This window comes from Taudactylus pleione, unplaced genomic scaffold (assembly GCF_031769625.1).
Source record: "Taudactylus pleione unplaced genomic scaffold, aTauple2 ptg000276l, whole genome shotgun sequence".
Classification (NCBI taxonomy): Eukaryota; Metazoa; Chordata; class Amphibia; order Anura; family Myobatrachidae; genus Taudactylus; species Taudactylus pleione.
The window spans coordinates 379,447-397,616 of NW_028284678.1; the positions used below are offsets into that span (position 1 = coordinate 379,447).

At 47.8% G+C, this 18,170-nt stretch overlaps 1 protein-coding gene across 2 annotated transcripts in view; it reads left to right on the forward strand.

The window, feature by feature from the left end:
• CXADR (CXADR cell adhesion molecule) overlaps positions 1-18,170 on the forward strand; it is a 73,325-nt gene that overhangs the window by 28,878 nt on the left and 26,277 nt on the right. For both annotated transcript variants that reach the window (XM_088481627.1, XM_088481626.1), the window contains exons 2-3: positions 9,969-10,135; positions 16,896-17,097. In XM_088481627.1, the coding sequence (XP_088337753.1) occupies positions 9,969-10,135; positions 16,896-17,097 (369 nt within the window). The remainder of the gene's footprint in view (positions 1-9,968; positions 10,136-16,895; positions 17,098-18,170) is intronic.

Genomic DNA, 18,170 nt, shown 5'->3' on the forward strand with positions numbered 1-18,170 from the left:
CACAGACATTAAATTCTGCAGTGCAAAAAGTTATGTGTACTGGGAATTTGAAAGAGTGTCGTTGGGGGAAGTAATGCGGAGCTATGTGGAGTTTGGGCTGGAGTTTTGGTAAACATCGATGGACTACAAGGTGTAAGTGAGAGACAATTTATCAGAGTGTAGTTGGGAAAGTAATGCGGAGCTATGTGGAATTTGGGTAAACATCGATGGGCTGCGTGGTGTTAGTGAGATACAATTTATCAGAGTGTATCTTGACTCTAAAGCAAGCTATACAGACATTTACTTTGCAAACATGGCTCTTATGAGGGAAGTTACCCAGTAAGTGTAATAGAGTGTGTGCGCCGTGAATCTCTCTGATATACCGCATGTTGGGAATCCCTTAGTGAGCACAATTTGAATGCTGGTCCTTTTAGCATTGTGTTACAAGATATTACCTGACCCGGCATCATAGGGAATGCAGTTGACATGCCGGCGGGCGGGATACCGGCAGTCGAAATACCGCCGCGGAATCCCGCCGCCCAGCATAATGCCGACGCAATAGGCCGATGGGCGTCAGGAGGGCGGTAAGTATGCGTGCTTAGCCGGGGATGGGGAGGGGGGTTAGGATTAGGCACCCCTGGTGGGATTTAGGGTTAGGCACACCCCAGGGATGGTTAGCGGCAGGTTAGGGAAAGGGGGGAGGGGGTAAGGGGAAGGGGGGGTGAGACAATATCAGAGGGGGGGTAGAGGTTAGGCACCAAACCCTGCCCCCCCCCCCCCCCGGGAGGATAGGGGTAGGCACCACTGAGGGAGGTTAGGGTTAGTGGGGGGAGTTAGGCTAATTACCACCTCCTGTCGGGATCTTCACCATCAACTATGCAGCTGCCGGCCTTCTCATACCGATTCCCATCATAGAACAGAACTTTCTGATACAGAATGAAAGGCCAAAGGTGTTTGGTGTCCTCATTCTAGTAACAGTCGGTAGAGCTGGGCAGGCAATAGTCAGCAGAAGGGCATTACATATAGCAAAGCGTGTTGCCGCTTGGGTCCTTATACAATGTTCGGGCAATGCTCTCTGCATTTGTGATGGGGCTGGGTTGTGTCAGTTCATTGCTATTCTTAATAACAGTTGTCTATTGATTTCAATTGTCTGTTTAATATGATGCCCACATTGCACAAAGCAGGTCGTCGGGGTCTGACTGCGCATATTTGTGGCGACAAGAGCCTGGGCTACTGACCTGTGTATGCCATCACCGCATGTATTGCCAGCCCGAATGTCATTCAGAGCTTAATCTATTCTGATACAATTAACTTAAATACAGTTGTGCTGAAATTACCGATCTGATGCCGGAGATCTTTGGAGAAGCCAAACGGATGTCTGTGAATATTTTAAATGCCTATAATATGGAAAACAGATCATGGTTTATTCTTTTGTTACATGAGGGGAGTTCTTCAGATACTGTAGGACCGCTCCTTTCTTCTGAGTGTAAGAGTAACCTGGCTCCATTCATTTGAATGGTCTATGTAAACATAATCCCTATTTGTTTAATGCAAATATTCTTGTACTACAACAGCCTGATAAAATATGGATCCCAGTCTTATATCAGTGAGTCGGGGGCATGACCGGGTCAGGGGGAGAGAGTATGCCAGCAGTCCTATCAGGAGGGAATTGCAAATCCCTACGTTTGCTGATATCCTGTTCTTGTATGTGCATTCCCCTCTAATAAGCACAATTATATTGTGTATATCTCTATGTAATAGATATTCTCTAGGTAATATAATTGGTGCTATATAAATAAACAATAATAATAATGTGCCATTCCGTGGAGAATGGTTGGTGTTTCAGGGACAGAATGTGCTATTACAATTTGGTGTTTTTACTTTATTTTTATATAATGCTCAGTCAGTATAAATGAATGTTTCCTGTTTTGGTGACACATTAAAACTGTGCATATAAAAAGTACTGCTAATATATATATCTTCATTATTCTACGCATAATAATAACTTTATTTTATCCTTCACTATTTGTCAACACTTTCAGTACCAGTAACATCACCTCTAAATTTGTGTCCTGATTACAACTGGGGCTTACAGTAAAGTGAATCTGGAAACATAGGGCCTGATTCAGACCCACTCGCGAGCGGTATGCCGTCGCTCCGGGTCTCGCACCAAAGGGGGCGTGCTGTCGATGTTGAGTGACAGCACGCCCCCTTTGGTGGGTGGGTCGGGGGCGTGGCTGGCCAGACGGAGGCGTTCCCATGGGAACGCCTACTGTTTGGGGCCGGCCCCACTGACATCACAAGTAATGTCAGTGGGAGTGCTTTCGGCTCTGTTTGTTTGAGCCGAAAGCACTCTTGGGCTTGCGGCAACGAGACCCTACCACAAGGGTCTCGTCGCAAGCCCGATGGTCTTGACCATCGCGACCATCATCATGGCCGCTCGCTATAGCTGTGGGTGGTCACCCACATCTATGCGAGCGGCCAGGAGGCCGTTCTGCAAAACCAGAGGGCCGGCCCTGATTCAGAGCGTCCGGCTCTGAATCAGGCCCATAGTTCAAATTAGAGCTCTCGCAATGAATAAATAGATTACACTGTACAACAAATTAATACTTTTAATTTGTTTCCTTTCTAAAAAATAGTCATACATTACTAATTTGAGGTCAAGAAAAACTAAAATGATTTCAGAATGTTTTTACTAGCTCTATTTCTACTTCAGGGTCCATAGGGGTCCACAGGGTGACCTTGGGGTATAGCTGGATCCTGGATCCTCGGGCACCACGGAGTTAAAGCTTTTAGCTGCTCCCAGGATGCACTTGGGTCCAACCTCCCCTATACCCCACCCCCGAGCCACAGGCACCTCAGTTTTAGATGGTGCCCGGCCGGAGTCGGGTCACCCTGCGGGGTGGGCTGCAGGAGCAGCCCCCTAAAGCTTTTAATTTTTTTATTGAACTTAGTTAAATTTATTTATTTTTTACTATTAGTTTTTTCTCTAGAGCAGCAGCGCTGGGCTGTCTGTACAGACGCCCACGCTGCCGCTCCTTCTCCCTGCTGGCGCCGCGACGCCAGCACTGAACTGGGGATCGCGGCGGGGGAAGCCAGAGTCTGTACTAGCCGGACTCTGGCTTCCCCCGGGACTGCTGCCGGAAGACGCCGGGGAGATCAGGTAAGCCGCGCACCGCTGATTAGCGGCGGTGCGCGGGTTCCTTGTAAATGCAGTCCCATGCCCCCGGTCTAGGGGACAGACCGGGGGCGCTAGCGGTGGCGGCGGGCCCCCCCTCCAGCGGAGGCATACCCCGCCAGACCACTAGACCACCAGGGTTAATATCGCGGCAAGCGGGATGCCGGCAACCCGGGGGTTAATATGCTAGCCAGGGGAGGAAGCCTTCCCTGTCTAGCGGCTCCTCCCCTCAGCTCAGCGCGCCTTTCAGCTCGGAGTCTGGCGTCGCTGAGCTGCAGATACTCGGCCACTCCTCCTCTGAGGTCTCCAGCGGCCATTTTCTTACTGGCAGCGTGGATACTCTCAGGGAGCACGCGGACCGGTCCCCCTGTGTACCTCTCCCCTGCAGAAGGACAGTGTACACAGCACTATAGCCCTCCCAGACACTGAATCTGGGAGGTTGATTGTAGTGGAAAGGTGCAGTGAGTATATCTTCCTGCATGGTATGTGACTTTTGCTAGTGCTGCCTGTCTGTGTCTTTTTTCTACTTACTGTCAGCCTGTACCTATCCCTTTCCTTCTCCTACAAGCCCTACAGGTGTGCGGGGGAAGGGTGTTTCTACTGACCTCACCTATATAGATCACGTATTTGTGAGGTCCGTCACATACAGTTGTGTGCTACACAGTACCATATTGTGGGCTGTTGTTCAGCACACTGGTGAGTGCGCACGTTTTCTTCCTAAGTCATGTCTGAGGAGGAGATTGAGCACTCCGGGGCTCCAGCATTGTTCTCCTGCAGGCGCTGTTCTGCAGGAGTGGATAGGGAGGATTTGTCACAGGACGGCCTGTGCGGACGGTGCCAGGCGGTCCCTGGTACGTCTAAACCTCCCATTTCGCAGGAGCCACCATGGGCGATGTTTTCCCAGGTGCTGGTGTCCATCGCGGACCGTCTGTCGGTCCCGACTGCCGCCCCTACTAGGGCGTTGCCCCAGCCTGCCATCCCCCATTCCCCGGGTGTCCCACAATTATTGCAGACTCCCCCGGGGTCTCAGCCTGTTGGTCCCTATGCGGGGTTGCCAATGTATATTCAGTCCACCCCTGTGGCACAGCCGGCTGTGGTGCCGTTTCAGGCTCCTGTGACAGCTCCTCCACCCTGGGTAGATGCGCTTTCCCACACTGTCCAAGATTTGGCGGCAGCATCTTCGGCTTTTCAGTCGATGTTGCGCAGTGACGTGCCCTCCAGGGCGTCTAAACGCTCAGTCATGGCACAGGCTGCGCATCTTTCGGATTCTGAGGGGTTCTCGGATGATGGTGAGGTACAGGATGACTCAGCCTCAGATGCCTCAGTCCATGAGGTAGACACTAAGTCTTCCATCAATGTGCGGGCTCTGGTTAAGGCGGTGCGGGCTATTCTTCTGATTGAGGATGAGGCACCCGCTCCCAAGTCAAGGTATCCTAGTTTTAAAAAAGCTAAGGTTACTTCTACAGCGTTCCCCTTGTCTGATCAGTTGACTGATCACATGGCGGTGGCCTGGCAGACGCCCAGTAAGCGTTTCCTGCCACAGAAACGCTTGGCGTCCAATTATCCATTCCCGGAAGCGCATTGTAAGAAATGGGAAACTCCGCCTGCAGTCGATTCCCATGTAACACGCCTCATCAGGAGTGCTACTTTGCCATTGCCGTCTATATCCTCGCTGAAGGATCCTACGGACAGGAAGGTGGAGACTTGTCTAAAGTCTATTTATTCTCTCTCAGGGGCTGTAGCCCGGCCGTCCATGGCCATCTCCTGGGTGGCCAAGGCCATTGAGGGGTGGGCCAACGCCTTGGAGGACACGTTTACGGATGAATCTCCGGACGTCCAGGGGGCGTTGTTAGGACAGATGAGAGATGCCGCCTCCTACATTGGAGAAGCATCTTTGGATGCTAGCCTGTTGACCTCTAGGGTTTCGGCGGCAGCAGTGTCTGCTCGTAGATCCTTGTGGTTGCGGTCTTGGAGAGCAGACGCGGATTCAAAGAAAGGCTTGGAGGCCTTACCTTTTAATGGGGAATTACTATTTGGTCCGGACCTGGACAAAATAGTAGATACCCTGGCAAAATCCAAGTCAGCCTTCCTCCCTTCAGCTACTACACCTGCTAAGGTCCGGAGCTCGGCGTTTCGTTCCTTTCGGGTTCAGGGCAAGGCAAAGGGTCAGTCCTTCCCGAGGCAGTCCGCACCCAAGACCGCCACAAAGCCAAAGAAGCAAGCCTGGAGTGCTAGGCGCCCTTCTTCCAAGCCAGAAGATAAGCCTTCTGCGTGATGGGACGGGCCTCCCTCTGGGGGACCCCAGAGTGGGAGGCCGACTTCTTCAATTCGCCCAGTGCTGGCACAATACCACCACGGATGCCTGGGTGCGAGAAGTGGTCTCCCAGGGGTACGCCCTGTCTTTTCGGCACAGGCCGCCTTGCCAGTTTTTTTGCACAAGTCCTTCTCAGGACAAAACCAAGGCCTTGCAGGTTCAGGAAGCCATAGAGGCCTTGCTGACGGCGGGGGTCATTATACCCGTACCACAGTCTCAACGTGGGATGGGGTATTACTCTACGCTGTTTCTGGTGCAGAAACCCAATGGCTCTCATCGCCCCATCCTCAATTTGAAGTCCCTGAACAGGTTTCTCAGGGTTCCCAAATTCAGGATGGAAACTTTGCGTTCCATCATACTGGCGATGGAACCGGGGGATTATATGGTCTCCCTGGATATCCAGGACGCCTACCTCCATGTGCCTATAGCAACATCGCACCAAAGGTTTCTGCGGTTTGCTATTCTCCACAACCACTACCAATTCAGGGCTCTACCCTTTGGTCTCTCCACGGCACCAAGGGTATTTACCAAGGTGATGGCGGTCATGGCGGCTCACCTTCGGAGCCAGGGGATACGGTTGCTACCGTATCTAGACGACCTCCTCTTGCTGGCAAGCTCCCCGGAGGTACTGATCCAGCATCTCCACCTGACGGTCGCTTGTCTACAGGCGCACGGCTGGTTGATCAACTGGAAGAAATCCTCCCTCATCCCATCACAACGGATGGTTCATTTGGGGGCCCTGCTGGACTCTCGTCAGCAACGGATTTTTCTGACTCCAGAGAAGGTCTCCTCCTTACAGCTGCGGATTCACAGTTGTCTGAGCAGTGGCAGAGTGTCGGTGCACTCAGCGATGAGAGTTTTGGGGTCCATGGTGTCGGCATTCGACATGGTGGAGTTTGCCCAGTTCCATTCCAGGCCCCTGCAGGGGCTGATTCTTTCAGAATGGAACGGATTGCCACACAGGATCCGCTCTCAGATGCTGGTGTTGTCCTCGGAGGTGCGTCTGTCCCTAGCCTGGTGGCTGCAGACAGCGCATCTCCTGGAGGGGCGCCCCTTTTGGATCCCGGAATGGGTTCTGCTCACGACAGATGCCAGTCTCCGGGGTTGGGGGGCGGTGACAGGCTCCTTGTCACTTCAGGGTCGTTGGTCGGCGGAGGAAGCGATTCTTCCCATCAACATCCTGGAACTGCGGGCAGTATACAGAGCCCTGCAGTCGTCCGGCACCGCTCTTCACGGAAGGGCCGTTCAGGTGCAGTCAGACAACGCCACCACGGTGGCGTACATCAATCACCAGGGAGGGACTCGCAGTCGAGCTGCGATGTCGGAGGTGTCCCGCGTCCTGGCTTGGGCGGAGCGCTATCTTCCAGCTCTCTCGGCAGTTTTCATCCCAGGAGTCCTCAATTGGGAGGCAGACTTCCTCAGCCGTTACGATGTGCATCCCGGGGAATGGTCGCTTCATCCAGAGGTATTCCAACTACTCGTGGACAAGTGGGGGCTGCCAGAGCTGGACCTGATGGCGTCCCGTTACAATCACAAGCTGCCTGTGTACGGGTCAAGGACAAGGGACGCAGGCGCAAGTCTGATAGACGCGCTGTCGGTGAAATGGCTGTTTCAACTGGCTTACTTGTTCCCTCCGATATCTCTGCTGCCTCGGGTCCTGCGCAAGTTCAAACAGGACGGAGGCACACTGATCCTGGTGGCCCCAGCGTGGCCCAGAAGGCCGTGGTACTCCGATCTGCGGAGCCTGTCCATCGACGCTCCGTACCTCCTACCTCAACGGCGGGACCTGTTGTCTCAGGGGCCCTGTCTTCACCCGGATCTGGGTCGACTATCTTTGACGGCGTGGCTCTTGAGACAGCCGTCCTGAGGTCTCGGGGCTTTTCTAGCTCCGTTATTACCACCATGCTGAGGGCGCGCAAGCCTACTTCCGCGAGGATCTATCACAGAGTGTGGCACACTTACTTTCAGTGGTGCGAGGCCAGAAACTATGATCCCCAGGTGTTCCGAGTTTCGCGTATTCTGGCTTTCCTTCAGTCCGGTTTGGACTTAGGATTACGTCTTTCTTCACTGAAGGTACACGTGTCTGGTCTGTCGGTGTGGTTCCAGCGCAGGATCGCTGCTATGCCGGACGTACACACCTTTTTCCAGGGTGTTTTGAGAATCCAGCCTCCCTTTGTGCCACCTGTGGCCCCGTGGGATTTGGCGGTGGTTCTTAGGGCCTTACAGGGTCCTCCTTTTGAGCCCTTGGAGTCAGTGGAGCTCAAGTGGCTAACTTTTAAAACTGTTTTCCTCTTGGCAATTGCTTCTGCCAGGAGGGTTTCAGATTTGGGGGCGCTTTCTTGTCGTCCCCCTTTTCTGATTTTTCATCAGGACAGAGCGGTGCTTCGCACTCGTCCTGATTTCCTGCCTAAGGTGGTTTCCAGGTTCCACATTAATCAGGAAATTGTTGTACCAGCCTTTCAGTCACCTGATCTTTCGGCTGGGGAGACTTCCTTAGACGTTGTAAGGGCACTCCAGGTTTATGTGGACCGGACTAGTTCTGTGAGGAAGTCGGATTCTTTGTTTATCCTCTTTGGTTTTCACAAGAGGGGTTGGCCTGCCAACAAACAGACTCTAGCCCGTTGGCTTCGTTCTGTTATTATTGAGGCTTATATGCAGGAGGGTTTAGCTGTTCCAGCCTCTGTTAAGGCTCATTCCACTCGGTCCGTGGGCCCTTCTTGGGCTGCTAGCCGTGGCGCCTCTGCTGTTCAGCTCTGTAAGGCGGCCACCTGGTCTTCCATTCAGACCTTTTTGAGGTTCTATGCGTTTGACACCTTTGCCTCTCAGGATGCATCCTTTGGGCGCCGGGTTCTCCTATCAGCACAGGAGCGTCCCCGCCCTTAGTTGGACTGCTTTGGGACATCCCCAAGGTCACCCTGTGGACCCCTATGGACCCTGAAGTAGAAAACAAGAGATATGGTAAGAACTTACCTTTGTTATCTCTGTTTCTACGAAGTCCATAGGGTCCACAGGGCACCCGCCCTGACGCACCTGGCTTCATAAGGGCTCTGTGACTGGTCACCGGTTTTCCGTCTCCCATTTCTGTGAGTATGGTTCTTGTGTGTTCCAGTCTTCCTTCTCTCTGTTTCGTCTCCTCCTCCGGCCTGGGCTGCTTACCAACTGAGGTGCCTGTGGCTCGGGGGCGGGGTATAGGGGAGGTTGGACCCAAGTGCATCCTGGGAGCAGCTAAAAGCTTTAACTCCGTGGTGCCCGAGGATCCAGGATCCAGCTATACCCCAAGGTCACCCTGTGGACCCTATGGACTTCGTAGAAACAGAGATAACAAAGGTAAGTTCTTACCATATCTCTTGTTTTTTTGAGCTACACTACTTGCACTATACTGTATGTACATTAGTAATATAGTCATAGTGTAAAGCTATTTTAAAATCTGATATTTTCTTGATAGAAAATAAATAACAGTTGTTTTAATTCAATCAATCACAAATAAGAACACAAAACTAAACAAACATACAGCATACGATACAAACATACAGCATAGGAAACAAACATACAGCATACGAAACAAACATACAGCATAGGAAAGTACTATCTAATATAGTGGCCTATTCATGGGGGTGCTTTCTCTTTGCTTGTCGCTTGTACTCCTTCTGGGGCATCTCTTGTCACTGTCCAGCAGTAGTGATCACCTACCCTGATATCTTTGTTCCATTGCTGAAATGTCTTGGTGGAATCGCTCACTATGCTTGTCACTCAGTGCACCACAGTTATCTTGTGTGGGGAATCGCATATATTTGAATAGAGGAGGGGACAAATAACTGATTAATTTAATTGGGTCATTAGGCACCGCCCCCTCTGCGCGGAACGCAGATTGCCGGTAAGATTCTCTCCATTCTGCCCACTTCACTAGGAATACCCCTACATCGTCATAAATGGGCTATATCTCGGAACTCAGAGCTAACTGAGAGTTTTAAATGTCATATTCATTCTTTGCATGCTGAAATCAATTAGAAGTAACTATTTTCACATCGGAGACATTTTCATTGTTGTGCAGTGTTATATGGGAGGAATAATGGGTGCCCAACGGAGCAATTCAATTGTCTTGCTGATCGGGCCTAACTGTAATGTCATTCCCAAATGCACCTCGGATCGAGCCTATAAAGGTGCCATACTTTAGGGATCACGTTCAGACCATATGACTTTGGCCATATTTGTGGGGAAAACATCATATATGTACACGTGTTTGGTTTGCATGTAAACCAGAGGTTCCCAAACAAGGTCCTCAAGGCTCCCCAACAGTTCAGGTTTTAGAGGGATCCATGGTTAAGCACAGGTGGTTAATTCAAATTGATTGAGGTACTAATTAAGCCACCTGTGCTCAACCATGGATATCGCTAAAACCTGAACTGTTGGGGAGCCTTGAGGACCATGTTTGGGAACCTCTGCTGTAAACTATCTGTGTTTTATATTGCTTATACTCAATTTTATTTATCTTTCCAGCTTCTTCTAAGGCTCTGGAATTCCTTCCCTCTGATATTAAGTTTGAAGGAATTCAAGGTGGAAAAATTACCCTGGATTGCAAGTTTAAAATCGGACCGGAGGACACAGGAACGTTGGATATTGAATGGTTTTTAGTGGCAGCTGATGCCCAGAAAGCAGATCAGATGGTATGTACAACGTTCTGTGAAATGTGTGGTCTTATCCTGCATCTGATGGTTATGTCACCCAGGTATCCACTGCAAAGACGATGGATCCATGCACGGTCTCTGACCATACAGAGGCACGTTACCACTATTACACCTAGTTCTCATTTCTGTACAGCCATTGTTTATAATACAAATGTGATGCTAATAATGCACCCCTACAATTAGATTATAAGGACATTACATGTTACCATGAACTTCTGTGACCACAATAAGCCCATGACTGGAGGCAGCGTGATTCTAGAGAGGTCTCAAATGTCTATAGAGCTGTAGGTGTGTTATTCCTTATCAGCTGTAGGGTTATCTCTGTTCTCTATCTCTTCCTCTTCTCTGTGACGTGTAACACTTCTAAATGACATGAGCGTACATAGCAGAGCTGTAGGGTTATCTCTGTTACCTATCTCTTTCTCTTCTCTGTGACGTGTAACACTTCTAAATGAAATGAGCGTACATAGCAGAGCTGTAGGGTTATCTGTTACCTATCTCTTTCTCTTCTCTGTGACGTGTAACACTTCTAAATGAATTGAGCGTACATAGCAGAGCTGTAGGGTTATCTTTGTTCTCTATCTCTTTCTCTTCTCTGTGACGTGTAACGTTCGGTATTCAGCATCACTGCACTTTAGTCAGGCCGCATCATTGGGATGGATAAACTTTTTCCTGCATGCACTTTGGAACCTTGCAGATCATTTGTACCCCAAGAATTGCCACTTGGTGAAGCATTGTAACAAGTCTTTATTTTTAATATCTATTAAACTTTTTATCTAAGCTTTGTGAATTTTTAAATTGGAAAACAAATGTCTGAAAGCTAAATTGTGCTCACTTACCCTGCCTGTAAACGACTAAGCTAATATCATCTCCTTCCTTATGCGGTTATTAGCATTTGTTCTTTTTCTGGGGATACCACTTCTCCTGTTCTGTATCCTACCAGTAACAATGACATGAGCTGCTGTTACTGCCCGGTACAACTTATCTTGTTCTGTATGCAGTTATCAGCTATTACTGCTCAGTACCACTTCTTTTGTTCTGTATCCTGTTATTAGTAACTATGGCATGTGCAGCTAATTTGTGCTCCATACCACTTTTCGTGTTCTGTATAGTAATTAGTAACTGACATATACAGCTGTTACTGCCCAGTACCACTTCTCTTTTTCTGTATGCAGTCACCAGTAACTACGACGTGTCGCTATTACTGCTCAGTACCACTTCTCTTTTTCTGTATGCAGTCACCAGTAACTACGACGTGTCGCTATTACTGCTCAGTACCTCTTCTCTTGTTCCGTTTCCGGTCATCAGTAACTGATGTGCAGCTATTACTGCTCAGTAACACTTCTTGTTCCGTTTCCGGTCATCAGTAATTGCCATGTGCAGCTATTACTGCTCAGTACAATTTCTCTTTTGCAGTGATCAGTACCTGACGTGCAGCTGTTATCACTTCTTTGTTCTGTATACAAATTTCAGCAACTATGACATGTGCAGATATTACTGCTCAGTGCCACTTCTCTTGTTCTGTAGGCACTTATCAGTGTATGTGCGGCTGTTACTGCTTAGTTCCACTTTTGTTCTGTATGCTGTTATCAGTAGCTAATGCTGCTCAGTACCACTTCTTTTGTTCTGTATACAGTTGTGTCCATATACATCTAGCCTCCTTGCGCGTATGCACATGCAGCTTACACTGATTAAAATATGCGGCATGCCTATAATCTGTGTGTGACTGCGGCTGTATCTGCATGCGAAATGCTACAACACAGTGACAGCCGCTGACACTGTAACGTAGCATTACGCCCACAGTCACACACACAATATAGGCATGCCGCATATCATTTTATTCCACAGAAGCTGCCTGTGTGTCTTATTCACAGTCACTTTGCAAAGAGGACACATTTGAAGGGAAATAGTTGCACGAAAAGTCGCTAGGTGCTACAGAGTCGCACGGCGCTCATGCGTTGTATAACGTGACTTTTAGCGCACGGAGGATAGATGTATGTATCATCTGTAGTTTTAAGTGACTGACATGTTCTGCTGTTACTACTTTTTTGCAGTTATCAGTAACTGACGTGCAGCTGTTAACAATTCTCTTGTTCTGTATACAATTAATGCAACTGTGATATGCAGCTATTTCTGCTCAGTGCCACTTCTCTTGTTCTACAGTGCATCCGGAAAGTATTCACAGCGCTTCACTTTTTCCACATTTTGTTATGTTACAGCCTTACTTCAAAATGGAATAAATTCATTTTTGTCCTCAAAATTCTACACACAATACCCCATAATGACAACGTGTAAAAAGTTTTTTTTTTTTTTTGCAAATTATAATTAAAAAAAAACAAAAAAACCTAAGAAATTACATGTACATAAGTATTCACAGCCTTTGCCATGAAGCTCAAAATTGAGCTCAGGTGCATCCTGTTTCCACTGATCTTCCTTGAGATGTTGCTACAGTTTAATTGGAGTCCACCTGTGGTAAATTCAGTTGTTTGACATGATTTTGAAAGGCATAGACCTGTCTATATAAGGTCCCACACTTGACAGTGCATGTCAGAGCACAAACCAAACATGAAGTCCAAGGAATTGTCTGTAGACCTCTGAGAAAGGATTGTCTCGAGGCACAAATCTGGGGAAGGGTACAGAAAAATATCTGCTGCTTTGAAGGTCCCAATGAGCACAGTGGCTTCCATCATCCGTAAATGGAAGAAGTTCGGAACCATCAGGACTCTTCCTAGAGTTGGCTGGCCATCTAAACTGAGCGAACGGGGGAGGAGGGCCTTAATCAGGGAGGTAACCAAGAACCTGATAGTCACTCTGTCAGAGCTACAGCATTCCTCTGTGGAGAGAGGAGAACCTTCCAGAAGGACAACCGTCTCTGCAGCAATCTACCAATCAGGCCGGTATGGTAGAGTGGCCAGACGGAAGCCACTCTTTTAGTAAAAAGCACATGGCACCCCGCCTGGAGTTTACCAAAATGCACCTGAAGGAGACTCAGACCATGAGAAACAAAATTCTCTGGTCTGATGAGTCAAAGATTGAACTCTTTGGCGTGAATGCCAGGAGTTATTTTTGGAGGAAACCAGGCACCGCTCATCACCAGGCCAATACCATCCCTACAGTGAAGCATGGTGGTGGCAGCATCATGCTGTGGGGATGTTTGTCAGCGGCAGGAACTGGGAGACTAGTCAGGATAGAGGGAAAGATGAATGCAGCAATGTACAGAGACATGCTGGATGAAAACCTGCTCCAGAGCGCTCTTGACCTCAGACTGGGGCGACGGTTCATCTTTCAGCAGGACAACGACCCTAAGCACACAGCCAACATATCAAAGGAGTGGCTTCAGGACACTGTGAATGTCCTTGAGTGGCCCAGCCAGAGCCCAGACTTGAATACAATTGAACATCTCTGGAGAGATCTGAAAATGGCTGTGCACCGACGCTTCCCATCCTACCTGATGGAGCTTGAGAGGTGCTGCAAAGAGGAATGGGCGAAACTGCCCAAAGATAGGTGTGCCAAGCTTGTGGCATCATATTCAAAAAGACTTGAGGCTGTAATTGCTGCCAAAGGTGCATCCAACAAAGTATTGAGCAAAGGCTGTGAATACTTATGTACATGTGATTTCATAGGTTGTTTTTTTTTTTATATCTCCAAAAAAAAACATTACATGTTGTCATTATGGGGTATTGTGTGTAGAATTTTGAGGACAAAAATTAATTTATTCCATTTTGGAATAAGGCTGTAACATAACAAAATGTGGAAAAAGTGAAGCGCTGGGAATACTTTCCAGATGCACTGTATATACAGTTAGCAGTGTCTGACATGTGCAGCTATTACTGCTCAGTACCACTTCTCTTGTGCTTTCTATAATTTTGGGCTGATCCTATTGTGTAACATCTTTATAAAAATCCCCTTTCAATATTTATATTGTTCCCTCTTTATTTTCTACCAATTACATTTTCCACCAGTATTGTGGGAATCTACTGTCCCACACACTATCTTTCCCTCCACTTCATAATTGCAGCTATCTTTCACAAATGTATTTTTAATCATTTTACCTTGCCTTGTGCACCTGGCCTTCATTTCTCCCAGTCTGTTGTCCTCACTTCACTTTCCTTTTTTATCTGCTTATTTTTATTTTTTTTAACAATTCAATTTCCTAATATGGGAAAGTCACGTGATCCAGCAAATATTAGGTTACTGCAACTTTTTCATTTATTTTTAACTTGAGCAATTTCTAGAACAGCAGGCTCTATATACCATATCTAGAGGATGTATACATGTATCTGACCTTGTGTTGTCTGCACATCATTTTATCACTCATCATCTATTCTAACAGCAATGTTACATACAGGTGTGTCCTCATACCTGTCTAGCGTCTATACGCCATAAGTGCCCGGCTTGACTAGCGCACTGTATGTTTCTTAAAATTTTGTGAATAATATGCATTGCAGAATCAGCAACTTAGCCGCACGTAATGTACTAGAGACAATGGGCTGTGACTTTAACCCAGGGATGGGGAACCTCAGGCCCTCGGAATCATTTTGTCGGGCCCTCTGAGCTTTTTTCTGCTACCCTCATCTGGCTACCATGGTGCCTAGAATGGCACCCTGCAGCCAGAATCTATGCAGCAGTGCCGCCTGGACGCTTCAGACGGTCACACCGCTGCCCTTACATCTCCCCGGAGCATCCTCAGGACGCTCTGGGCATTGCTGTAACCACCAGCGGTTGCGTACCTGCCCCGTGTGACATCACACGGAGGGGGCGTGGCCTGTACCGAGCTCGCAGATAACGTATATATCAAAATGGCCCTCGGCAGAACATAGGTTCCCCACCCCTGCTTTAAGCGCACAGGAATTTGTTGCACACCTGTACAAAGTGCAGATTAAGCCGAATGGAACTTGGGATGAGGAAGGCTGCGACTTTTTGTACAGATTCAGACTCTGTCGCACATCACAGTGGTCTGTGTACACTAGCAAAATGGTTTTATCACTTCCAGTAGTCTTATTTGTGTATATAGGATACACGTTTGGCACCAAGATGGGCTATCCGTGTATGAAGACAAATCTGTACCCCAATCGGCCATTACATTTACAACCACTGACAGCTGAAGTGAATTACATTGATTATCTTGCTCCAATGGCACCTGTCAGACGATGGGATATATTAGGCAGCAAATGAACACTCAGTTTTATGAAGTTGATGTGTTGGAAGCAGGAAAAATGGGCAAGCGTAAGGATCTGAGCAACTTTGACAAGGGCCAAACTGTGATGGCTATATGACTGGGTCAGAACATCTACAAAACTGTGGTAGGTCTTGTGGAGTGTTCCCGGTATGCGGTGGTTAGTACATACAGAACAGACGACAGGGTCATGGGCATTAATACTTGTGGGGAGTGAAGGCTACCCTGTCTAGTCCGATCTCACAGAACAGTTACTGAAGTGTAGCACAAATTGCTGAAAAAGTTAATGCTGGCTATGATGGCCTGGTCTGATGAATCATGTTTTCTTTTACATCATGTGAGCTTAATGTTCCCGCCAGGATTTGGGGCGGGCAGGGAGCACGGGAGCGGGGGCAGTAGCGCGTGTGCCTGAAAAGGGGGTGCGGCTGGACAGTGAAGGGTTCACGGCCCCACCGACGTCACTGTTGGGGGCGTGGCGACCCCGCCAATGTCAATATTGTGGGTGTGCCCAGCCGACGGCGTCAGTAATGGGGGCGTGCCCAGCAACTGCGAAGGTGCTGGGCTTCCCCCAAGCTCTCCCTTAATGTGAATAGATGCTGTGCGCACGGCATCTATTCACGCGGCAGCGGCCAGGCTGTTTTAGAAGGGCGCCGCTAACAGGACAGGGCACATTTTGCCCTTTAAAAATCGGGCAGGGTGCACCGCCCTGCTAGAACAGCCTAGCCTTGAACACTATGGACGGCCTGATGTGTGTGCATTGTTTACCTGGGAAAGAGATGACACCAGAATGAAGAAGGCAAGCCAGCGGAAGTAGTGTGACGCTCTGCGCAATGCTCTGCTGGGAAACCTTGGGTCCTGGCATTCATGTGTATGTTACTTTGACACGTATCGCCTACCTCAGGGGTTGCCAAACTCCACCATTACAGTCCATGTTTTAAGGATATCCATGCTTGAGTACAGATGGTTAAATCAAATTGATTTAGGTACTAATTAAGTCACCAGGTGCTCAAGCATGGATATCCTTAAAACATGGACTGTAATAGTGGTGTTTGGGAACCACTGACCTACCTAAACAGTGTTGCAGATCCAGTACAACCTTTCATGGCAACTGTATTCCCTGATGGCAGTGACCTTTTAAAGCAGTATAATCCACCCTACCACACTGTAGGAATGATTTGGGGAATATGGCAGAGTTCAAAGTGTTGACTTGGCCTCCAAAATTCCCAGATCTCAGTCATATTGAGCATCTGGGGGTAAACAAGTCCGAGCCATGGAGGCCAAACCTGGCAACTTATCAGGAAGTATCTGCTGCAAACATCTTGTTGCCAGATACCACAGGGCACCTTCAGAGGTCTTGTGGAGTCCATGCCTGGATGGTCAGAGCTGTTTTGGTGGCCTGAGGAGGCCCTACCCATATTAGGCAGATGGTTTCAATGTTATGGCTGATTGGTGTATATGTAAACTGACCAACTTAAATACCCTTAAAGGCAATTACTAGAAGGTAGCTTTAATGGCTGCTGCCATTTTCTTCCTAACATGGCTTTTTGTTCTTGTTTTATCCAGATCATTAATTTCAATGGAGACATAGTCTATCAGGACATTGGGCCCCTGAAAGACCGGGTGCATTTTGTGGCTCCTGATCCCAGAGAAGGTGACGCCTCTATAGAAATCATTAACTTGCTGGAGTCGGACACGCGCACATATCAATGCAAGGTGAAGAAGCTTCCTGGATTCCAAATCAAGAAATTGCCGCTTGCCGTCTTTAGTAAGTGTTACGTGTCGTCACGTTGCGACTATAATGGAGAAATGATCATGTTTTCCACAGTCAACCTTTCAGCCCTATAGGATTGCTAAACAGGATACCAGTGGTTCCCCATTGAGGTGCTACTTAGGTTAAGGCACATTTTTAAAATTCTAAGCTTGGCCATTTTTAATTCAATAGTCTGCCTAATCTAATAAAAACATTTTTTAACCAAAACTCCTTCTTGTAGCAGCACTTCCCCCGCTTTTGCTTCAGTTTCACCAGGGGATGAAACAGTCACGTAAGTCCTATGATATTCCATACGGCTGGCACATACAGCTTCCCACTGGCCGCTCAGCTAGCCTGACAGCAGGAATGACTTTGTGGTGGGACCGAAGCTTGCACAAGTGTTGCCAGCTGTTTACAACAACCATCAATACATTTTCAAGTACTTTAGACTTGCTTGTACCATTAAGTACAGGGGGGCATGAAAAGTATCTGTGTTTTATATTAGAAAAACATGTTAGATTGGTGGGAATACTTTTTCTTTATTATTGTATTTCTCGACTTGCCTTCCTCCTGCCAAACCTTCACTTAAACTCCACAACTCCACTCTCCTGGTTAACCTCCTCCTTCTCTGGGGTCAATCCAATTAGGGTCGAATTGCCAGGTGCTGTTTTCTTTTCAAATTCGCTTAGCGAAATCTTTTGCTATCCAATTAGCAACTCGCACTGAACCAGTCAGAGTGAATTCGCATTTTTCCATTCGCAACCTCCCCGAGGGTGGGAGATGGAAAGGAAAAGCTTTATTTTAAGGTTAAAATGTCGGGTCACCGTGCTGAACCTCTTGGACCCACCCCCTAATAATTAGGCAATTGGAAGTTTCCAATTAGTTCAATAATTATTAGATAATATTTTTTTTGGAGTAAAAAGAAAATTGCCTCAAATTTCCCCAAATTCACAAATTTACAGTATTTTTTTAATTGAAAAATATTTTTTTTAAATCATTTTTATACAAATTTTCAAAGTACCCCAAAAATCAATTTTTTTTATTCCTTCTTTTTTTGCATTTTTCGTTTAATTCGTTTGAGGTTAAAC